Source organism: Mirounga leonina, unplaced genomic scaffold (assembly GCF_011800145.1).
Source record: "Mirounga leonina isolate KUSES-001 unplaced genomic scaffold, KU_Mleo_1.0 Mir_173, whole genome shotgun sequence".
In the NCBI taxonomy this organism is placed as follows: Eukaryota; Metazoa; Chordata; class Mammalia; order Carnivora; family Phocidae; genus Mirounga; species Mirounga leonina.
This window is the reverse complement of record NW_023270447.1, coordinates 41,255,839-41,280,809: the sequence shown is the minus strand read 5'-3', so window position 1 is coordinate 41,280,809 and position 24,971 is coordinate 41,255,839. Positions and strand designations below refer to the sequence as shown.

Sequence of the window (24,971 nt, the reverse complement as noted above, 5' to 3'; positions counted from 1 at the left end):
CATTCCACAACTATTTACTAAGTGCCCTCTGTGTGCTAACATTGTCTTAATTACCACTAAACAAACAAAACCAAAACAAAATTCCTGCCTTCCTAAAGCCTATATTCTAGAAGGGGAAAGAAACAATAAATGAATAAATATATAATATGGTGTCAAATAATAAAAAAAAACAATGTTATTTTAAGAGTTTTACATGTATCATTTCATTTAATCTCCTCAATAGGTGTTTTGAGGTATTGGGACTGATATCCTCATTTTGCAGATGAGGAAACTGGGGCACAAACGATTAAGTAACACACCCGAGTCCCATGGTTTCAACACCCTGAAGCTCTGGAGCCCACACTCATAAGCCCCATCTTAAGCGCTATGAAAAGAAAAAAAAGCAGAGAGCATGTGAGTGATGGATGGCCTGGGGTGTTATTTTAGGTATCAAGTGGTTAGGAAAGGCCTCTCTGAAGAGGTGATCTTTATAGAAAGTTCTTTTTAAAAACCAGCATCACATTCTGCATTTAGTTATCATGTCCTTTTAGAAACCTTTAATCTGGAATCATTCCTTTGTGGGTTTTTTTTGGTTTTTTTTGGTTTTTTTTTGCTTTTCATGACATTGATCCTTGAAGGATATAGGCCAGTTGAGAAAGTCTCAATTTGGGTTTGATGTTAACTTTGATCACTTGCTTTAGAGGGTGTCTGCCAGGTTTCTTCATTACAAAATTACCATTTTTTCCCTTTGTAATTGATGAGTAATCTGGAGACAATTTGAGACTACCCTCTGTGAGAATATCCTCTTCTCCGTCTGATTTAGCTACTGGCTTTAGCAGTCATTAATGATTCTTGCCTGAAGCAGTTATTACTATGGTTGCAAAATTGTGATTTTCTGATTCTGCCCTTCTTTTTGTGTATATTAATTGGCATTCAACTCTAAAAAGAATCTCTTTTTTTTTTTCTCTGTCTCTCATCAGAATGGACTAATAGATTCCTTTTTTTTTTTAATTCTTATGTTAATCCCCATACATTACATCATTAGTTTTAGATGAAGTGTTCCATGATTCATTGTTTGTGCATAACACCCAGTGCTCCATGCAGAATGTGCCCTCCTCAATACCCACCACCAGGCTAACCCATCCTCCCACCCCTCTCCCCTCTAGAACCCTGTTTGAAATAGATTCCTTTTTGATTCATTTGAATCATTTTGATTCATCTCAGATTTGGTTTGGTTTGTGAAAACCCCTTTTTTTCTGGCTCCTCTGTCCTTTTCACTTGTGTCCATCAGTTTTTGAGAACCTTCTTTCTTTATGGCACCACAAGATGCTCCAGGCTTGTCTTGAAATATTTGTCCCCCAGTCCTAAAATCAGTCATTCTCCAAGGAATCCTTATTCCTTTTTGTAGAAATGGCATTTGGAAACCAAGTTCTGTGTTCCAAGTGTGTCCACTGGTACTGCAGTGGGTGTCACTGCTCTGTGTTTCAGGAGCTAGAGAGAGGAGATGAGTGGGTATAACTATATGTAAAATCCCATCCAGTACCACAGGGATCTTCCGTGCCTTGCCCTGTTCTACATATGTGTCTTCCATTGCCCTGGATCTCAACAACACTAACTGTCCTACAACGAAAATAATTTCAGGATATCTACACCCATATCACTACAACAACAAACCTGCTGGGAGGAGTTCAGGACTTCTTTGTCAGTTTTGAAAGATAGTAATTATTACAACTGCTGGGAAAATTGGTTTCCTAAATTTCTTCATTTTTCAAGTCACATAATTTAGGAAAGTTAAGTGACTTTTCCGAAGCCACACAGTGAACAGGTGTATAAGCAAGGGCTACAAGCCAGAATTTTTGACACCATGGCAATTGCTTTAAGGATTAAAATGAACCTTCTCAATTACATAGCTGCATTTCAGAAAAGACAAAAGACAGTGTCCTTCTCCAAAAGGTATTTTCACATTCAGCAATTCTGATGTGAACACCAATGCCTTAGTTCCTCCCATAGACATTCTGATCTAATTGGTCTGGCTGTGGCCTGAGTATAGGGAGTTTTTCTCCCCAGGTGAATATAATGCATAACTAAGGCTGATAACCACTGCTTTAGCTTTTAATGAGGATAGCAGTGGCCTCTGGGTTTAGCTGCTGCTTTGCATTTTTGTCAGTTCCCAGCTTCAGTAGCATTAAAAATTAAATTTCTGAACATGGGTAGAGAATATTCTGGAAGAGTAGGCATCCGAAAATCCTGCAATGTTGATGAGCCTCTTGAGAGCAGGATCAGCGTTTGCCTTTTCACCACCGTGTCTGCAGCCTAGCATGTGAAAGATGCTGGATGGTGTTTTATAAATGAATGAATAAATGGCAGTGTAATGGGACTATGGAAACTTTTTTTTTTTTTTAGGCTTTTCCATATTTATTGAATTTTAAAATTATATATATATGTGTGTGTATACATACACACACACGCACACACACATATATATATTCAGAAGGGAAGATAGTAAACATCCTTAAACTGTAAAATGAAATCCCAGTGCAGAATGAATACCCAGCCTAAGGTGTATGTTGATGTGCTGTTGGCAGGTGGGCCCAGGAGCTCATGAAAGACACTTCGTGCTCCTGAGTTACACACTGACAGGGGGCAATACCATGAGCCCTTATGATGTACCAGTGTATGCTGGGCATATGAACTTGCATCATATTATAATATATAATGCCTCCTAATTTGCTTAATCCAGGGTTTGTGAAATATTTCCATAAAGTCTTTGTGTCTTTATGGTATACCTGTGATATAGATGTAGTTCTGGTTTTACAAATGAGGAAACGGAGGCTCCATGAGGTGAAGGTTTTCACTGAGCTTCAGAAGAGCAATAATTTTCTGTAGTGCTGTGTTCCCAGCGCCCAGCACAGTAGATGGCACATAGATGCCCTATAAAAACTGATGAATGAATGGATGGATGGATGGATGGATGCATATATGTGTGTGTGAATGGGTGATAAAGCTGAGACTCAAACTCAGATTGACTCCAAGTCCCAGTGTCCATAATGCAGCATTTCCAGAGGAGAAGGAAGAAGGAGTCCTATATGAGAATAAAGGGAAAGATCTATAGAGAGAAGAGACAGTAAGGGATAAATTGTAGTAACAGGTTCAGAGATTTGGGGAGGAATTAGGGATTATGGGTGCAGCAAATGAGCATGACATTTGGAGGTAGGATGCCTATAGTCAAGTCCCAGTACCGTTAACTAGCTGTGAGATCATGAGCGTGTCAGGAAACTTCTCTGAGATTTGGATTTAAATTTAAATCCATTTAAATCCAAATTTTTAAAGTGGGGTCAACATGAAAAAATGCTCAACATCACTTGGCACAAATCAAAACCACAATGAGATACCGGTCAGAATGGCTAAAATTAACAATTCAGGAAACAAGAGATGTTGGCAAGGATGAGGAGAAAGGGGAACCCTTTTACACTGTTGGTGGGAATGCAAACTGGTGCAGCCACTTTAGAAGACAGTATAGAGGGGCGCCTGGGTGGCTCAGTCGTGAAGCGTCTGCCTTCAGCTCAGGTCATGATCCCAGGGTCCTGGGATCGAGCCCCACATCGGGCTCTCTGCTCAGCGGGAAGCCTGCTTCTACCTCTCCTACTCCCCCTGCTTATGTTCCCTCTCTCGCTGTGTCTCTCTCTGTCAAATAAATAAATAAAATCTTTAAAAAAAAAAAGACAGTATGGAGGTTCCTCAAAAAGTTAAAAATAGAACTACCCCATGATCCAGCAATTGCACTATTAGGTATTAATCCAAAGGATACAAAGAGTGATTTGAAGGGGCACATGCATTCCAATGTTTATAGCAGCAAAATGTCCACAATAGCCAAACTATGGGAAGAGTCCAGATGTCCATCAACAGATGAATGGATAAAGTATTACTTTGAGTATTACTCAACCATCAAAAAGAATGAAGGCTTGCCATTTGCAATGATGTGGATGGAACTAGAGGGTATTATGCTAAGCGAAATAAGACAGTCAGAGAAAGACAAATATCATGTGATTTCACTCATGTGGAATTTAAGAAACAAATCAGATGAACAAAGGGGAAGGGAAGGAAAAATAAGACAAAATCAGAGAGGGCGACAAATCATAAGAGACTCTTAAATATAGGAAACAAACTGAAGGTTGCTGGAGGGGAGCTGGGTAGGCGATGGGGTACCTGGGTGATGGGCATTAAGAGGACACTTGTTGGAATGAGCACTGGGTCTTATATGCAACTGAAGAATCACTAAATTCTACCTATGAAATTAATAATACACTATATGTTAATTAAATTTAAAATAAAAATAAATTTAAAAATAAGTATTTATGGATTAAAAATATAAAAAAAATAAAGTGGGATCAATAGTACTGCCTACCTCCTTAAGAGTGTTGTGTAGATTGAAAGCAGTAATATACACAAACATAATTTGTACATAAATGTTAGTTATTTTATTATCACTGTTACTTTGGGTTTGGTGCATGAAAGGGTTCCTAGAGATCACCACATTTCAGTTTCTCATTTTATCTCTTTAAACACAAGTCACAGCTGGTCTTTGTATTTTGGAAACAGCCCAGCATGTATGCAGCAAGTTCTTAAAAATTAGGAGATTGTGGAATCAGAATTCTACTTAAATTCCCGGCACAAACTAATAATCATTTTTGTAAAGCTTGAGTAAGATCCTTTGCCTGGTTCCAAGTTGTCATAGTGTTGGCTGTGTTTACTCTCCTGCAGTGAAATGCAAGAAGTGTGAAATTGAAACCTACTTGTGAAATTTCAAAACATCTTTGTTTACTCTTGGGCACTAACCACGTTTGTACTTATAACAAACAATGATTAATCTTAATCATTGACATGTAAGTAGTACCTTAGTGAGTGAACGTATTTTGCTTTATTCTCTGTTCTTGTCATTTGGTAGTTTCTCTTCCAGTGAAAAAACCGAATGTGCTTAGAAGGTGGGAAGGAGAGAAAAGATGGCACAGTAGGAAAAGCCAGGGCTCTTCAGGCTTGGAGTCAAAGACTTGGATTCAAGTCCCAGTTCTGCCACTTGTTGGTTGTGTGACTTGAAAAAAAAATCACTTAACTGCTCTGAACTGCAGTTTGTTTGTCTGAAGAAAATGATGGGGCTATTAATACATACCTAAAAATGTCACTGTGGAGATTAAAGGAAATGTATACCTGCAATTTCTTTAACTATTAGGAAGGTTAATGGTGCTATCAGTCAAGGTCATTTCCACTAAAGTCACTGAAAACAATAACTCGGGACACAGGAATTAGAGGCTACTCAAAATAGCATTCCTCTGTGTCTCTCTTTTTGTTTCTGTAGGTAGTTCTTCATTTGCCAGCAAACCCACCACGCCAACTGGATTGGGTGGAGGATTTCCACCTCTCAGCTCACCGCAGAAAGCATCTCCCCAGCCCATGGGGGGAGGGTGGCAGCAGGGAGGTGGCTATGGCTGGCAGCAGACACAGTCGAAGCCACAGACCAGCGTCCCCCATTCGTCTCCCCAGAACCGACCCAACTACAACGTGAGCTTCTCAGCCATGCCTGGGGGGCCGAGCGAACGTGGGAAAGGATCAGCTAATTTGGGTAAGGATGATGGTGTGTAGCCTGACCAGAGGGTAGCCCGTATTGTCATACTACACGTATGTATGTGTGTGTGTCCGAAGAAGGAGACAGAAAACAATTCCAGTGCTTTCTGAGTGAATCTTACAGCTGCAGAGGCACACCGTGATCCCTACCTCCCACTCTGTGCCTGAAGTACCTGGGTTTACCATGCTCTTAACACTTGCGTTATTTTGTGACTTGCGTTATTTTGAGACTTGTCTGTCTCTTTCCACATGGAGACCGGAGGGAGAGCAGGGACTGTGTCATGTTATCATTAGCACCTAGCTTAGTAGCTCTAACTGAATATGGAGTGGATATGAATGGAGGGGTGGCTGGTTCTTGAAGCTGTTATTCCTTTGGAAGAGGGGGTAGGAGAGAAAGGTTGGAACCTTGCAAGCACTGTTCATATTTGCCCTTGGATCCTGATTAGAAGAGTGTGTACATCTTGGACATTTGGTCTTGCTTATGCTCTGGTTGGTGGATGTTTCTGAGATCATTCGGTTTTCTGTGATGGTTTTTTTCCTCTCTCTTCTAAGAAGAAAGTTAAAAGAACACAAAATGGGCCAACAGCTAAGGCTAGAGGATGCTCTGGAAAGGACTCTTTCTTTTCCCTTTTTTTTTTTTTTTTGAATGGGATTCTTGATAACAAGGAAAAAATAATGTATTTTGCCTTGTGGGGATGGTTAATTTTGAGTTTCTTAAACAGCCTATTATAATGTATTTTACATTTCAATTGATCTGATCATACTCAAGAACTAAATGTATAGATGTTTAGGGACATGGTGAGGAAACAGGTCTTTCTCTCTGTGGAACATGGAAAAGGAAATTCTACTTTTTCTAGTAACTGTAGCTAACATTGAGGGCTTACCATGTGTCAGGTGCTTTTCCAAGCAGTTTCATGTATTATTTCATATAATCTTCAAAACCAACCCCATGTCGTAGATTAAAAAATCTATGACAGAGATAAATAATTTCTTTTTTTTTTTTTAAAGATTTTATTTATTTATTTGACCGAGAGAGAGAGATAGCGAGAGCAGGAACACAAGCAGGGGCCGTGGGAGAGGGAGAAGCAGGCCTCCTGCCAGGCAGGGAGCCTGGAGTGGGACTCGATCCCAGGACCCTGGGATCATGACCTGAGCCGAAGGCAGACACTTAACAACTGAGCCACCCAGGCGCCCCACAGATAAATAATTTCTTAAGTCCATACAGCTTGTAAGTGACAAAGGCAAGATTGGAACCTAGGCAATGTTGCTCCAGAACCCCTTCTCTTTAACTGTCACACTCTACTGGATATGACACAAGTGCCTTCTCAAAATAATAACATGACAGGGATTTTTTTCTTGGGAATATGTAACATCATGTTTGTTCTTTGGTTAGCAGTGGATATTGCTTAGACAATTCCATAGAGTCTTGTGGCTTTCCCTCCATTTTTGTTTTGAGTAGATGTAGGGTGATTGGCTTCAGTCAGCAGATATTTATGGACCATCTTCAGTGTAGAAAACATTGGGGATTATGGCAGTGAACAAGACAGACAAATTCCATCATCTCAGACCACTTACATTTTAGCATGTGCATGTGCGCGTGTGTGTTCAGAATGTCTTACAGTATAGAGATGACAAATGGGTTTCATTTCACATGCCAACTTTGGTTGATGGGCACTGACAGCATGGATTTCTGTGTTTTGGTTCTGTTTTAATGTAATAAACATTTAAAGAGGCACTATTCTAAACCCTTTAAGATGTTAAATTATCAATTCTCACAACAACCCTATGAGGTAAGTAGTATTGTTAACACCATCCCTGTTTTACAGATGAGGAAATTGAGGCATGCAGATGATAAGTGACTTGCTCCAAGGTTACATTGGCCAGTAAGTGGCAGAGGTATAATTCAAGCCTGGGGAGTCCAGCTCCAGAGACTTTGCTCTTTGCCACCATACCTCTCTAAACATTAAGAAAGATTGTGAAGCCACAAGCAGACTTGGTGAAAAAGAGCACTGTTGTGAGGGACTCAAACTGTCAGCTGGGTGTGGGCAGGAAAGCAGTGGCATCTGTGGACTGCAAGTACCCAAACCCAAGTGTTAGTCCCATTGCTGATACTAACTAGTTGTATGACTAGGGCAGGTGGGGTTGGGGGGCATCACGAATATCCTTAGCTATGAAAAGATGATACAGTGGGAAAGGTGTTATGGAGTTGGATTTAGTCTTAACAATCCAGCCTGAAGTCCTATCTTTGCCACAGACATGGTATATGATTCTGGGCAAATCTCTTAGGTTCTCCAGACCTCATTTTCCTCATCTGTCAAATGGGCATGACAGTCTCATACCTTACTCATTGGGTAAGTTTAAGGAGTAAGAGGACTAATGCATGTGAAAGCACCTTGGAGACCCTAAGTGTTATGAGGTGATAGGATTTTATGTTTAAGAGTAAAAATTATAGGGGAGGAGCAAGATGGCAGAGGAGTAGGAGACCTAAATTTCATCTGGTCCCAGGAATTCAGCTAGATAGTTATCAAACCACTCTGACACCTACAAACTCAACAGGAGATCGAAGAAAAGAATAGCAACAACTCTCTGAACAGAAAAGTGACCACTTTCTGGAAGGTAGGATGTGCAGAGAAGTGAATCCCAGGTGATATTCAGGAGAATAGATGGTGGGGGAGGGGGCCTCCGTCAGCCACTCCTGGCAAGTGATAGAGCCCCAGAGCACAAAATCAGAACTTTTAGAAGTCTGCTTCCCTGAGGGACGTTGCTCCAGTGGCTAAGCAGGGGGTGGAACCCTCGCTGGGACAGTGTGGTCTCAGGATCCTTGGGGTCACAGAAAGCCCGGGGGTGCCTGAGTGCGGCAGAGCTCCCAGGTATCGGAGCGGGGAAGCTGGCTGCAGAGACAGAGCTGAGGAGTGGGCTCTCAGCTCAGGGTTGCCATAAACCATGATCCACGGCACAGTCAGGCAACTGCTCTTCCAACAGGGAACCAACAAGCAGCAGATCCGGGAAGACTCCCCTTCCTCCCCCAGGAGGAGTGGCTGGGAGTGCACCGCAGGAATCTGTTGGGTTTGGAGACTCCAAATGGCGTTGTGTGCCAGAGACAGAAATGCTCGGTCACAGGCCGGGTGAGCATGGAGTGCGGCCGGAGACCAGGAAGACGGGAGTGATTGACTGCTTTTTTCTGGGGGTTCACTGAGGAGTGGGGCCCCAAGTTCTCGGCTCCTCCGGGGCCATTTTCATTCTTGTCCTCCAAAGCTGCATGGAAAGCTTGCAGGGAACAAAAGCTCCCAAGAGCAAACCCAAGCAGATTACCTAGCCTGGCCCAGCAAGGGCAGGGCCACCTCCAGCAAAGACATTTGAGAACCACGGCAACAGGCCCCTCCCCTAGAAGATCAGAAAGAACATCCAGCCAAGACCAAGTTTACCGATCAATGAGAATGGCAGAACTCCAGCACTAGGGGAATACAGCACAGAGAATTCATGGCTTTTTTCCCATGTCTTTATTCTTTCAAAGTTAATTTTTTAAATTTTCTTTATTTTTTTCTTTTTCTATTTTTTTTACATTTTTCTTCTTTCCTTTTTCAACCAACTTCTTATCAATTCCTTTTTTAAAATCTTTTTTGAATTTTCATCTTTATAGTCATATTCCATCCCTTCATCATATTTACCCTTATTTTTGTATATATATAAGTTTTTCTTTCTTTAAAATTTTGGGAGGCAGTTTCTTCTAACAGACCAAAATACACCCAAAATCTAGTGTGTGGCTCTGTTCTATTCACCAGCCTGATCATTTTTTTTTTTTCCCTTTCTTTTCCCCCTGGTTTTGGGTCTCTTCTGATTTGTTTAGTGTATATTTTTCTGGGGTCGTTGTTACCCTTTTAGTATTTTGTTCTCTCATCTATTCTTCTCTGGACAAAATGACAAAATGGAAAAACTCACCTCAAAAAAAAAAGAACAAGAGGCAGTAACCACTGCTAGGGACCTAATCAATACGGACATTAGTAAGATGTCAGAACCAGAGTTCAGAATGACGATTATAAAGATACTAGCTGGGCTTGAAGAAAGCAGAGAAGTTACTAGAGAATCCCTTTCTGGAGAAATAAAAGAATTAAAATCTAACCAAGTCAAAATCAAAAAGGCTATTAATGAGGTGCAATCAAAAATGGAGGCTCTAACTGCTAGGATAAATGAGGCAGAAGAAAGAATTAGTGATACAGAAGACCAAATGATGGAGAATAAAGAAGCTGAGAAAAAGAGAGATAAACGACTACTGGATCATGAGGGGAGAATTCAAGAGATCAGTGATACCATAAGATGAAACAATATTAGAATAATTGGGATCCCAGAAGAAGAAAGGGAGAGGGGGCAGAAGGTATATTGGAGCAAATTAAAGTGGAGAACTTCCCTAATTTGGGGAAGGAAACAGGCATCAAAATCCAGGCATCAAAATCACAGACCACCCCCCTCAAAATCAGTAAAAATAGGTCAACACCCTGACATCTAATAGTAAAATTTACAAGTCTCAGAGACAAAGAGAAAATCCTGAAAGCAGCTTGGGACAAGAGGTCTGTAACCTACAACAGTAGAAACATTAGATTGGCAGCAGACCTATCCACAGAGACCTGGCAGGCCAGAAAGGACTGGCAGGATATATTCAGGGCACTAAATGAGAAAAATATGCAGCCAAGAATACTATATCCAGCTTGGCTGTCATTGAAAATAGAAGGAGAGATAAAAAAGCTTCCAGGACAAACAAAAACTAAAAGAATTTGCGAACACCAAACCAGCCCTATAAGAAATATTGAAAAGGGTCCTCTAAGCAAAGAGAGAGCCTAAAAGTAACATAGAACAGAAAGGAACAGAGGCAATACAATGGCACTAAATTCATATCTTTCAGTATTTACCTAGAATGTAAATGGGCTAAATGTCCCAATCAAAAGACACAGGGTATCAGATTGGATAAAAAAAACAAGACCCATCTATATGCTATCTGCAAGAGACTCATTTTAGACCGAAAGATACCTCCAGATTGAAAGTGAGGGTATGGAAAAACCATTTACCATGCTAGTGGACATCAAAAGAAAACTGGGGTGACAATCCTTGTATCAGACATTAGATTTTAAACCAAAGACTATAATAAGAGATGAGGAAGGACACTATATCCTACTTAAAGTGTCTATCCAACAAGAATATCTAACAATTGTAAATATCTATGCCCCTAAAATGGGAGCAGCCAATTATATAAGCCAAATAATAACAAAATCAAAGAAACACATCGACAACAATACAATAATAGTAGAGGACTTTAACACCCTCCTCACTGAAATGGACAGATCATCTAAGCAAAAGATCAACAAGGAAATAAAGGCTTTAAATGACACAGTGGACCAGATGGACCTCACAGATATATTCAGAACATTCCATCCCAAAGTAACAGAATACACATTCTTCTCTAGTGCCCATGGAACATTCTCCAGAATAGATCACATCCCAGGTCATAAATCAGGTCTCAACCAGTACCAAAAGATTGGGATCATTCCCTGCATATTTTCGGACCACAATGCTTTGAAACTAGAACTCAGTCACAAGAAGAATGTTGGAAAGAACTCAAAATACATGGAGGCTAAAGAGCATCCTACTAAAGAATGAATGGGTCAACCAAGAAATGAAAGAAGAATTAAAAAAATTTCATGGAAACAAATGAAAATGAAAAAAACTGTTCAAAATCTTTGGGATGAAGCAAAGGCGGTCCTAATAGGAAAGTATATAGCAATACAAGCCTTTCTCAAGAAACAAGAAAGGTCTCAAATACACAACCTAACCCTACACGTAAAGGAGCTGGAGAAAGAATAGCAAATAAAGCCTAAACCCAGCAGGAGAAGAGAAATCATAAAGATCAGAGCAGAAATCAATGAAATAGAAACCAAAAGGACAGTAGAACAGATCAATGAAACTAGGAGCTGGTTCTTTGAATTAATAAGATTGATAAACCCCTGGCCAGACTTATCAAAAAGAAAAGAGAAATGACCCAAATCAACAAAATCATGAATGAAAGAGGAGAGATCACAACCAACACCAAGGAAATACAAACAATTATAAGAACATATTATGAGCAACTATATGCCAGCAAATTAGACAATCTGGAAGAAATGGATGCATTCCCAGAGATGTATAAAACTACCCAAACTGAACCAGGAAGAAATAGAAAACCTGAACAGAAAGGAAATTGAAGCGGTAATCAAAAATCTCCCAAAAAACAAGAGCCCAGGGCCAGATGGCTTCCCAGGAGAATTCTACCAAACATTTAAAGAAGAACTAATACCTATTCTTCTGAAACTGTTCCCAAAAAATAGAAATGGAAGGAAAACTTCCAAACTCATTTTATGAGGCCAGCATTACCTTGATCCCAAAACTAGACAAAGACCCCATCAAAAAGAGAATTACAGACTGATATCCCTGATGAACATGGATGCAAAAATTCTCACCAAAATAGTAGCCAATAGGATCCAACGGTACATTAAAAGGATTATTCACCACGACCAAGTGGGATTTATCCCTGGGCTGCAAGGTTGGTTCAACATCCACAAATCAATCAATGTGATACAATACATTAATAAAAGAAAGAACAAGAACCATGTGATCCTCTCAATAGATGCAGAAAAAGCATTTGACAAAGTACAGTATCCTTTCTTGATTAAAACTCTTCACAGTGTAGGGATAGAGGGTACATACCTCAATATCATAAAAGCCATCTATGAAAAGCCCACAGCGAGTATCATTCTCAATGGGGAAGAAACTGAGAGCTTTTCCCCTAAGGTCAGGAACACAGGAGGGATGTCCACTATCACCACCGCTATTCAACATAGTACTAGAAGCCCTAGCCTCAGCAGTCAAACAACAAAAAGAAATAAAAGGCATCCGAATCAGCAAAGAAGTCAAACTCTCACTCTTTGCTGATGATATGATACTTTATGTGAAAAACCCAAAAGACTCCACCCCAAAACTGCTAGAATTCATACAGGAATTCAGTAAAGTGGTAGGATATTAAATCAATGCACAGAAATCAGTGACATTTCTATACAGCAACAACGAGACAGAAGAAAGAGCAATTAAGGAGTCAATCCCATTTACAATTGCACCCAAAACCATAAGATACCTAGGAATAAATCTACTCAAAGAGGCAAAGAATCTGTACTCAGAAAACTATAGAATACTCATGAAAGAAATTGAGGAAGGGCGCCTGGGTGGCTCAGTTGGTTAAGTGACTGCCTTCGGCTCAGGTCATGGTCCCAGAGTCCTGGGATTGAGTCCCACATCGGGCTCCCGGCTCAGCGGGGAGCCTGCTTCTCCCTCTGACCCTCTCCCCTCTCATGCTGTTTCTCTCTCTCTCTCTCTCTCTCTCTCAAATAAATAGATAAATAAAATATTTTAAAAAAATAATTTAAAAAAAAGAGAAAGAAATTGAGGAAGACACAAAGAAATGGAAAAACGTTCCATGCTCATGGATTGGAAGAACAAATATTGTGGAAATGTCTGTGCTACCTAGAGCAATCTACACATTAAATGCAATCCCTATCAAAATACCATCCACTTTTTTCAAAGAAATGGAACAAATCCTAAAATTTGTATGGAACCAGAAAAGACCCCGAATAGCCAGAGGAATGTTGAAAAAGAAAAGCAAAGCTGGCGGCATCACAATTCCAGACTTCAAGCTCTATTACAAAGCTGTCATCATCAAGACAGTATGGTACTGGCACAAAAACAGACACATAGATCAATGGAACAGAATAGAGAACCCAGAAATGGACACTCAACTCTATGGTCAACTAATCTTCGACAAAGCAGGAAAGAATGTCCAATGGAAAAAAAGACAGTCTCTTCAACAAATGGTGTTGGGAAAATTGGACAGCTACATGCAGAAGAATGAAACTGTGGTATTTCCTTATACCACACACAAAAATAGACTCAAAATGGGTGAAAGACCTCAATGTGAGACAGGAATCCATCAAAATCCTAGAGGAGAACACAGGCAGCAACTTCTTCGACCTCAGCCACAGCAACTTCTTCCTAGACACATTGCCAAAGGCTAGGGAAGAAAGAGGAAAAATGAACTATCAGGACTTCATCAAGATAAAAAGCTTTTGCACAGCAGAGGAAACAGTCAACAAAACCAAAAGACAACTGACAGAATGGGAGAAGCTATTTGCAAATGACCTATCAGATAAAGGGTAGTATGCAAAATCTATAAAGAACTTATCAAACTCAACACCCAAAGAACAAATAATCCAATCCAGAAATGGGCAGAAGACATGAACAGACATTTCTGCAAAGAAGACATCCAAATGGCCAACACACACATGAAAAAGTGCTCAAGATCACTCGGCATAAGGGAGATCCAAATCAAAACCTCAATGAGATACCACCTCACACCAGTCAGAATGGCTAAAATTAACAAAGCAGGAAACGACAGATGTTACGAAGATGTGGAGAAAGGGGAACCCTCCTACGCTGTTGGTGGGAATGCAAGCTGGTGCAGCCACTCTGGAAAACAGTATGGAGGTTCCTCAAAAAGTTGAAGATAGAGCTACCGTATGACCCAGCAGTTGCACTACTGGGTATTTACCCCAAAGATACAAATGTAGTGATCTGAAAGGGCACATGCACCCCAATGCTTATAGCAGCAGTGTCCACAATAGCCAAGCTATGGAAAGAGCCTAGATGTCCATCAACAGATGAATGGATAAAGAAGATGTGGGGTACACAGACACACACACAGACACACACACACACAGAGGAATATTATGCAGTCATCAAAAGGACCCCAAAATCTTGCCATTTGCAACAACATGGGTGGAACTAGAGGGTATTATGCTAAGTGAAAATAAGTCAGAGAAAGACAATTATCATATGATCTCACTGATATGAGGAATTTAAGAAACAAGACAGGATCATCTGGGAAGGGAGGGAAAAATGAAACAAGATGAAACCAGAGAGGGAGACGAACCATAAGACACTCTTAATCTCAGGAAACAAATTGAGGGTTGCTGGAGTGGAGGGGGTGGGAGGGATGGGGTGGCTGGGTGATGGACATTGGAGGAGGGTGTGTATTATGGTTGGCTCTGTAAATTGTGTAAGACTGATGAATCACAGACCTGTGCCCCTGAAACAAATAATACATTCTTTGTTAATAAAAATATCTTTGGTGGATTAAAAATAAAAAGAGTAAAAATTATAATGATTTTTAAAAAATTCTGTTACAGAAGGGAAACAAAAAGCAGCTGACTTTGAAGACCTACTTTCTGGTCAAGGTTTCAATGCACACAAAGACAAAAAGGGACCTCGAACAATAGCTGAGATGAGAAAGGAGGAAATGGCTAAGGAAATGGATCCTGAGAAATTAAAGGTGAGTGAGCCCCTGGCCAAGTGTGATTATTTGGTGTGACTGTCATGTGACAAGGTCCCAGGTGTGGAGCCATCAATGTTCCTGGTTCCTGGCTTTCTCACTGTTTCCCCCCAACTTTCAACCAGACTAGTTCTACTTTTATCTGTTTTGATTCTAGAAGTCTAGGTAGCATTGAATTTGGGGGAAAAGAATAGTTCCCCATTAAAAAAAAAATTGTAAACCAGGTACTCCTGGTTTAGCCTGGAAACAAAAGGGTAGTTATGGGGATGAATTGTGTGAGGTAGTGGAGAATGGGTTTGTAAAAGATCAAGAGAACTGGAATGTTCTCACAGATGGAAAGGGTGAATTTCTACCTGACAAAGTACTAAATATGCTGACGCTAGAACTAACTGGGAGATGGTGCTCTAATCTGTTGACCACATTAAAGGATCTCCAGGACCAGGATTAGCACAGCCAGTCCATCTTACACATTTTGAAAAAATGTAACATAATTCCAGATTTGTTAAAGATACATAGATTCTTGGATACTCTTTTGAGGGCAATATGGGATCCTTTGTTTGCACGTGCCTTTACTTCATGTAACACCAGAGAGGTTTCATATTTCTTCCAAAACTCTATGCTCCATCTCAATAACATCTGTTCATTAGGCAAACTCTTGACAGTTTTCTTTGAAAGAAAGTGGTTCATTTCTTTTAAACTATGCTTGGTTATTTAGCTGGTACAGGGTATTTAGTTGCTTGGGAGAGTAGCCATCATTCACCAACAAATACCCACTGAACGAACATCCGTTATGTGCTAAATACTGGTGCATTCTTACAAACCCTTCAACTTAATCACCTCATTTGCTCAAACTGAGAAGATTCAAATTATGAGCATTCATATAACTACTTGGATTCATTCATTTAACAATTTTTGAGCTGTGTTTTGAACCAGGCATGTTATTTGGCTCCTGAGTTATACTGATGTATAAGAAACAGGACCTTTTCTCAAACAACTCTGCCTAATGGCAAAGAAAGACAAACACATGGATGATTTCAATAAAGTATCACACATATGACAGAAACATGTTCAAGGAATTAGCTCAAAGAAATTTGTTCTTTTTTTCAAGGGGTACTTATTTAGTGTCTGTCTGCCAGACACTCGACAGAGGCAGATAACAGAGACCAAAGTAGACATGGGTGTGCATCCATGGAGTTCACGCTTTAGGAGTGAGATTAACTCCGAGGTGGGGCCGAGAGGAAGGAATTCAAGCAGTCAAAGGCGAACAGTATGAAATTCCTGAACAGGCTTTAAAAGGATGATGAAGGGTCAACCAGAAAGACCAGGAGATATAGGTGGAAAAGGATCCCAGGTTGAGGAAAGAGCTTGAAGTATTCACAGAGCCCCAAGTAGTTGATGTTGCTGGGGCAGGAGGGGTTTCCAGAGTCTTGGTGGAGATCTTTGTGACTTGAAAACATTTGAATTTCCTAATTCCCTCTGTGTTGACAGATTCTGGAATGGATTGAAGGCAAAGAGAGAAATATCAGAGCACTTCTGTCCACAATGCACACTGTGCTGTGGGCTGGGGAGACCAAGTGGAAACCAGTTGGTATGGCAGACCTGGTAACACCTGAGCAGGTGAAGAAGGTGTACAGGAAGGCTGTGCTGGTGGTGCACCCAGATAAAGTGAGTATAACTTGCCCTTTACAAAGCAAGAGAAATTAAACTATGTAATACAATAATGGAGTGAAGGGGCTTTACTCAGGTGTGTGATTTACCACTGACTAACTTTTAGGAATCAGATATAAATTGTGTCCTGGCCTATAACAAATAGTAAGGGTGGGCTAAGAGCTGGACAGAGGAAAATTTTTCTGTTGTAGAGATACAGCAGTATGTTTAGCCACGGCTATAGGGAAGAAGCTTTAGAATGTAGTTGGCAGAACTGGTGGAAATCAACAAAGTATTCAAAATGGACCTAAATTTGTCATCCTATTGATGATGCCAGTTTATGTTTTCATGGAGGCATATCCACATATAGGTGCTCTACAATGTCAGAAACTACCACATGGCCCCGGTTGAAATCATCATAATACATAGAAACCTCTTAGACAGAAGTGAGTCACCTTGCTGTCATATAGATGAAGTCGGTGTTATTTATACCAGTCCTGTTATGTGAGGCTATGGTTGAAATGCCACTTGGGAACACATGCTTGAATTTGATAGATTTGATTTTCATTTCTCCATACTTTTGGTGATTAGTCTGAAGAGAAGAGTTAATGAGAAACGATGTGTTTCAGTGAATCAAAAGAGAATGAGAAACAAGAACCTAGAAAAACACACAAACTATGCCCATGTCACCAGTCACCAAGAACTTAATTTGTTTTAGAAATGGGAAAATAGGAATTTACATTTGATCTTAGCCAAAAGGCCGGGAAGTGATGGGAAAATAGGAATTTAGAAATACAATCAATTGTAGATAGGCTGTCATGAGCCTTTGTCATTGGTAGGTACTTCTGGAGAATGGGTGCGTCTTTCATTACTCAGTAAGTGCTCTGTAAGCACTCAGTAAGCGCATTCACTCACGGATGAGTTACCATATGTGAATTCCTAAGGGGAGGGAGTTCTGGGGAGGTCATAATAATCAGGGTCACATAGATTGAGCTATAAAAAGAGAAATGGCCTATTGGAAAAACATTTCAATTACTTGGAGCCCCCACATTAGCAGTGAAAATTGTAAGACAAATAAAATTTGGGTCTGCAGTATCTAATGTGTTGTTTTGTTTATGTTTTTTCTACAGGCTACCGGGCAGCCTTATGAACAATATGCAAAGATGATTTTCATGGAGCTCAATGATGCCTGGTCTGAATTTGAAAATCAAGGTCAAAAGCCCCTGTATTAATTTATGAGCTTTTCCATCCCTGCTGCAGACCTGTGCTAATGCTTAGCGTGCGTCACAATTCCGAAGTTTTCACAGGTGAACCAAAAACTCCAGTAATATGTATCTAGTACTAAACTGTCAAATTACTCATGAATTAATTCCTCATTGATCAGGAATGTGGATGTTTGTTTCCTCAAGTCCCCACCATAAAAAGTCCAAAGCAGGGGAGGAACTTTTAGTCAGACGACCTTGTGGAGTTACAACATTCCAGCCTGTCCTCTGGGGAGCTGACTCAGCATTTTGTGGGGAAATGGAAAACAGGTCGCCAAAGGCATAACACCCATCTCATTGTCTGAGAACAGGATTAATGAGCAAAAGCTATGATAATTGGATTACATGATGGATTTTAACTAATGGTTTTTAGATTTTCTTGGAAAGATGTAATTTGAGCCATGGCTTTACATAGATTCTAGGAACACAACCACCGAGTATTTTATTTTTATGGAAATTTACAATGGTCTTTAGCATAATACTGTATACTTTTTTTGGTCAAGAGGACTGACTGATGTAAAAGAACTTGAACTGTGGGAAGTGATTGTATTACAATCCAGTGATTGCCAGCTCTTCCTGGATAAGCTAAAACTTAGTGGAAATGCTGACTAAAGAAAACAGGGAGCTCTGTGGAGATAGAAATCTTTGTTCCTGGTCAGAAAGGTGGGCTGCTACCTTCCTCTCCCTTTAGAAAACTGTGGTTGCTTAAAGAAAATGTCTTCATGATGTAATTTCAACTCTAAACCTGATTTGAAAGAAACAATTTTGCCATAAGGCTTCATGCTCTTTCTTTTGCTTAGTCAAGAAAATGTTCTTAGCTGGAAACAGGTTGCGAGGCAGTTTGGCACAGTCACATTGTATCAGGACCGACATCTAGGAAGGAGTCCCTGTCCTCTAGGTTTGTGAGCAGTTGTGGTGAGAGCATAGAAACCCCACACTGAACACGAGTAATGAGGTAGGCGCGGCTGCGGTGGGAGAGCTGTGCTCACCTTCCCACTGAATCAGGTGGCTTGTCAGGATCCAGGCAAATGGTTCCCCTCCCACCTGTTGAAACTGGATCTCTTGGATTATTACAGTGGGGTTTATTGTTTTCAAAGTAGCTGGAGGTCCACAGGAACAGCATTCACACAGGGACATCTGTAAAAGCCAAGCAAGAAGGAGACCTTTGCAGACTTCACACTGGTTGGATTTCAGTCCAGTGTTTTGGCTGTTTCTCATTTTGAGGGCTCAGCAGTTGCTATCCCGTGACTTCAGGAAGTCTCTCTGGGTGTGCACATACACGATGTGCATAGTATATATATGCAAAGCAGATGGGCAAAAAGATTTCCATGCTAATCTTAAAAGTTCATGCTTAATATTGTGAAAAGCTTTCAAAAATTGTTTTTAAAAGACAATCATTTTTTGTTTCTATTTTAATTTTCTTGTGGCAAACTGTACCAGAAAAGCAGCATGTCAAAAATACTTTCTGTTCTATATGGAACTAACTCTCTTTCTTGCTTGCTTGCTCACTTTCTTGCTTTCTTTCTCTTCCTTCCTTTTTTTGTTATGTTTGTTATTTATTTTACCCTTTACTGACAATGTGAAACTCACAGAAAATGTTCTCTTTTTAATTAACAGCTGTACACTGTTCAAGGTAACCATAACAAAATAGGTGTTATTTATTAACGTATTATGAAATAATGTTTGATCCAGTATGTGCTTGTCTTATTTAAAATTGGAATGTGAGACATGTTGCTGTGACCTGGTTTTTTTTTTTTTTCTCATTCACATTTGTAGATATTGTGTGAACTATAGTATATAATGATAATAATTAAAAGGATATTATGTGAATGTCACGTACATTTTGAAATGATAGAACTATATTAGCTTTGTATCATTTTTGGGTAATTCATCAATGTTCACAGTATAAAACATCATTAAACATTATGTAATTAGCAATGAGAAAAAATCTTACCTAACTTATTGAATTTGGGATTTCCTTCATCTCTTTTCCAGATACATTATAATTCTGGACCCCTATTTATCTCAAAACTCTTAACATATGCAGACCAACAGGTTTTTGCATTCCTTTTAAATATCTGGTTGTGACAAAGCTTGTTGTTGATCAGATTCACTGTTTCATTCATGTTTATTGTAATATATTTTTTGTTTTGTAAATATGTTACACACAACAAAATGTGATTGGTCTAAAATATTTGTAATGTATATTAAAAGGCTCAAAAATATTTGTAGAAACTTAAGTTATTTTTGCTCTTATAGGAATTTAATGACAAGTTTGAGTTATATCTTCTGACATGATTCACTTTTAAGAAAAGTTATGGGAAAAGAATATGAAAAGCATTTAATACAATTGCATCAAAATGTAATCTGAGAGGATTTCTGGATTTATACTTTAACCACCCCCATACCGCCCTTTCCCCTATACACACACACACACACACACACACACACTTACTTTGGATCATGCTACAAAAACACTGTTTCAGAAAGAATCAGCGTAGAAATTCTGGTCTCCTAGATAGAATATTAATGGATATTCAAAGCTGTGTTTGTATGCTGAAGCAAAGGGATTGATCCTGGGAGTCTGGGACTTTGTCAAAACAGATACAGCTGACCCCTGAAAAGTGCAGGGATTAGGGTTTCTGACCCCCCACACAGTCAAAAATCCATGTATAACTTTTGACTCCCCCAAAACTTAACTACTAATAGCCTACTATTGTTGACCAGGAGCCTTAATGATAACATAAAGTCGATTGACAGATATTTTGTATGTATATGTATATAATACAGTATAATATATAATGTTCTGTATTACAGAATACTGTATTCGTACAGTAAAATAAGCTAGAGAAAAGAAAATGTAAAGAAAATCACAAGGAAGAGAAAACACATTTACAGTACTGTGCTGTATTTATTGAAAAAATCCATGTATAAATAGACCTGTACAGGTCAAACCTGTATTGTTCAAGGGTCAACTGTATTTTAGTTCTTTAAGGATAGAAGCAGCATGTTCATTTGGAAGCATATGCTGCAAATCAAAAGCATTTGAATCATCCCTGTACTGTGTCTGTCTGGAAGAATGTTCAAGTTGGATCCTAATACTGCTGATGAAACACCATTGTGTAAGGAGTGAACACAAACGTTGGATTCCAGAAACAGTTTTCACAGCAACAGGACACTTTCCCTGCTGGAAACATCCATGAGGGAGTTTAGGTCAAATAAATAGGTTTTGGTTGTTCTTTTTAAAGATAAATCATGGTGTTTGTCATAATGGTACAGTATTGGTTTGAGATCAGAAGACTGCGTTTCAATCCTGGTTTTTCTACTTAAGGACTGTCATATTCGACAAGTTTCTTAAACTAAGGCTTAATTTTATCACCTGTACAATAGAGGTAATTGGAGCAACCCTGCAATGGAGGAATTAGGGACCGTATAAACTGCTATCAAGTGAGTACTCACGAAATAGGAGCTATTGTCATTGTTACTGATTGTAGGACAAAGTAGATCACTGCAGGTCAGTATTGGGGCTGGAATTACACTGAAACCTTGGGTTGTAGGGAGTGAACAACACAAATAGAAAAAAGCTTCAAAAGAAACTTGTGCCTTTGGCCCTTATTTCTACATCCTTGGAATGACAGAGATCTGCCTACGTAAAATGGCAGAGATTTGAATTGTAGGTTCTATAAAGGGAATGGCTGTGTGAGAAAAAGTAGTGGTTGAGAGTTAAGGAGAGAAACTAACATTGACTGATTTCAATGGTTGCATCACCCTTAGGTTTGACTTAAGAATTGATTCGAGAGCCTACCCCAGTGCAGATGGTTGCCACTGCATCTATCTTGCATGCACGACCCCAGGTGCTATGATATACATTTGTTTTCTCATTTAATTCTCAAAAAGTTCTGAGAGGCAGTTTTTGTAAATCCTACCTCATGGAGACATTTACCCAGAGCTGGGGTTTGAAGCTAGATCTTTTCTGTAGGATAGGGAGAGATGGTACTGTGGATGACAAACTTACTAATTTTTGTTAATTCAACCAATATTTTGTGTAAACTGTATGCCAGATACTAATAGATATGTAAGGGAAAATCAAAATGAACAAATGGATTTGATTGCCCTGTAAAACACAGGAGGTTGCTGTTCTTCTAATTCCTACAACAGATTTAGAGGGAGTAGTACGAGTGCTGACTGTCTGACTGTAGAGTTGGACGGTTTTGGGTTATATCTCACCTTCTCTATCCCTAGTTACTATTTAAGCCTCAGTTTTCCCATCTGCAAGATGGAGATAATATAACCTAGTTCATAGTGTGAGGGAATTCAATGCCAGGAGAGACTATGACAGTTTATCTAAAGTGGTTCACTGAAGTCCTAGGCAGCATGGTGGAGGATGTGGATCTTACACATCCAAGTCAGGGGTAGGTTTCAGCTTCTAGGGTTTTACTTTCTTTTTTGGTGACTCTTTTATTCTTGAGGAAACATGGAATGGGTAAGTGGACGAACAATTTTTCAGTGCAGCATCTGGCAAAAGGAAAGCAGATTTTCTTAAGGGATGGTTAAAGCCTTTAGAAAGAGGCTTTCTCTTTTAGAGTGTTTAGTAAACTGGAAAGGACAGATGGCGTGGGCAGGAACCTTGTTGGGAACTGTGATATTGTGATTTATAAGAAGTATATATCTGATCATTTAGATGACCAAAATATTTTTCTTACATGTATTTGGTCTTCATCCACAGTTCCTGGCTCACTGCTCCCAAAACCCTTGGAATTCCCTTAAGTGTAGAGAGTGATAAAGATGTCTTTTGTTAATGAGATGACTTTTGGAAAGCGTCGAAGGATCCAGCTGGTTGCCAATGGAGCCAACCACGTTTTTAAGAGGGTTGGCACTTTCAGTCCTATCCCATGACCTTCGGGGAGGGGAGAGGGGCTGGAGGTTGAATCAGTTGCCAATGGCCAGTGATTTAATTGATTGTGTCTATGTAATGAAGCCTCCATAAAAACCCAGAAGAGGGGCGTCCGGGTGGCTCAGTTGGTTAGGCGACTGCCTTCGGCTGGGGTCATGATCCTGGAGTCCCAGCATCGAGTCCCACATCGGGGTCCCTGCTCAGTGGAGTCTGCTTCTCCCTCTGACCCTCCCCCCTCTCATGCTTGCTCTCTCTCAAATAAATAAAATCTTAAAAAAAAAAAAAAAAAAACCAACCCAGAAGCATTGGTTTCAGAGAGCTTCCAGTTGGTGAATACCTGGAGATGTGGACAGAAGGGTACACCTGGAGCGGGCACGTGAGCTCAGTGTCCTTTCCCCACACCTTGCCGTATCCATCTCTTCCATCTGGCTGTTCCTGAGTGGATAGGCTTTTTTTTTTTTTTTTTTTTTTGACAGAGAGATAGACAGAAGAGCACAAGCAGAGGGAATGGCAGAGGGAGAGGGAGAAGCAGGCTCTGCACCGAGCAGGGAGCCCGATGCGGGACTCGATCCCAGGACCCTGGGATTGTGACCTGAGCCGAAGGCAGATGCTCAACCATCTGAGCCACCCAGGCACCCCGAGTGGATAGCCTTTTAAAATAAACCAGTGATCTAGTAAGCAAAATGTTTCTTTGAATTCTGTGAGCTGCTCTAGCAAATTAAACAGGAGGAGGTCCTGGGAACCTCTGATTTATAGCCAGTCCATCAGAAGTACAGGTAACAACCTCGACTTAAAACTGGTGTCTCAAGTCCAAGGTAGGTCAGAAGCATAGGTAACAACCTGGCTTGTGACTGGCGTCGGAGGGTGAGAGGTGCGGAGTCTCATAGGACTAAGCCCTTAACCTGTGGAATTTGATGCCATCTCCAGGTAGATAGTGTCAAATTGAACTGAATTGTAGGACACCCTGTTGGTGTCCAAGAATTGCTTGGTGTTGTGTGGGAAGCTTTCCTACCCCACCCCCAACCCCCTCCCACACACACTTAGAAATAAGGTCCAGGAACCTAATTTAGAGACGAATACTGTCTCTGCATTTTTCTGATTTCAGACATTACCCCTGAGCAAACACCTCATCTTTTTGCTTCTCACCATCTTTCAGTTTCTTACTGCTAAGCCTAAGGCACTCAAACCAAGCTGCACCTCTGAGGTAATGTCACTTTTCTCCAAAATCACTTCCCTTCTGTGGGACTGGCCTCAGGCTGACTTGGAAGGCTCCAGCAAACCTTTATATATGGCTTTTCAAACACTTGCTGGATGCCTGGGAATAGAAAGGGAAATGGGGAGATCTGACCCCATAGAAAATCCTAATCAATTAAGGGGGGAAAAGTCTGAACTTTCTCATGAGAGCAGCTTGGCACTATGGTAAAGGAGTTAAAAAGGACAGGCTTCCAGCCTATGGCTGGCTGATAGGCAGTTTCCCCTGAATGCTTTAACAGGTATTAGAAAGAATATGATACTCAAAAGAGGGAAAAAAACCATTCTCAACAATTTTGAGTAGATTGCAGGCTACAAAGTAGAGCACAGTGTAATTCTGGACCTGCAGGGGTCTACAGTGAGCCAGGTATTAGCAACACAATGTTTTTAATAAGTGTACCTTACATCTATGAGGAGAAATGGGACGGGCTAGAAAAACAAATTCACAGTTTTCAAAAGGTAAACTGAATGGGGATCCTGAAAGGTGGTGGTGGTGAGAATTTGTACTTCTCAGGCAGCCAGGGGAACCCTTTTATCTTTCAGTCTCTGAAAATTAGAAAAAAGCAATAGAAAAGGGGCAGTAGTTCTCAGCTACAATGAGGCATAAGTGGCCTGTAATCCAACCTCCAAAGAGCTGGGAAGTCCTACCTTTTCTGAGCCTCTTTTCATAAAGGTAAAATAAAGCACTGGATCAAATGGCTTTTAAGGTCTCTTCCAGATTGGCCCCACCAAGACAAAACCCCCCATTCCTGTGAGGAAAAGTAAGTACAAAATGGCCCCAGGAAGTTTAAATTGGCCTTGGTTACCTTCAGACTTTGAGGTCCTAGGGTCTAAGAATAGTATTTATTTAAAGGTTCATGAACGTTTCAGACGGAAAAGAGGTTATTGGTCTTCGTGTCTCTAAATAAACCAGGGT

At 40.2% G+C, this 24,971-nt stretch overlaps 1 protein-coding gene across 2 annotated transcripts in view; it reads left to right on the top strand.

Annotated features, from left to right (window-relative positions):
* The window catches only part of DNAJC6 (DnaJ heat shock protein family (Hsp40) member C6), a 145,904-nt gene extending 125,769 nt beyond the window's left edge, over positions 1 to 20,135 (top strand). The window contains exons 17-20 of one of the 2 annotated variants that reach the window (XM_035018350.1): positions 5,333 to 5,596; positions 14,859 to 15,001; positions 16,490 to 16,666; positions 17,779 to 20,135. In XM_035018350.1, coding sequence (XP_034874241.1) covers positions 5,333 to 5,596; positions 14,859 to 15,001; positions 16,490 to 16,666; positions 17,779 to 17,880 — 686 coding nt within the window. In that variant the 3' untranslated portion in view covers positions 17,881 to 20,135. The remainder of the gene's footprint in view (positions 1 to 5,332; positions 5,597 to 14,858; positions 15,002 to 16,489; positions 16,667 to 17,778) is intronic. The other variant, XM_035018351.1, reaches the window with a different exon arrangement.
* Positions 20,136 to 24,971: the final 4,836 nt, after the last annotated feature.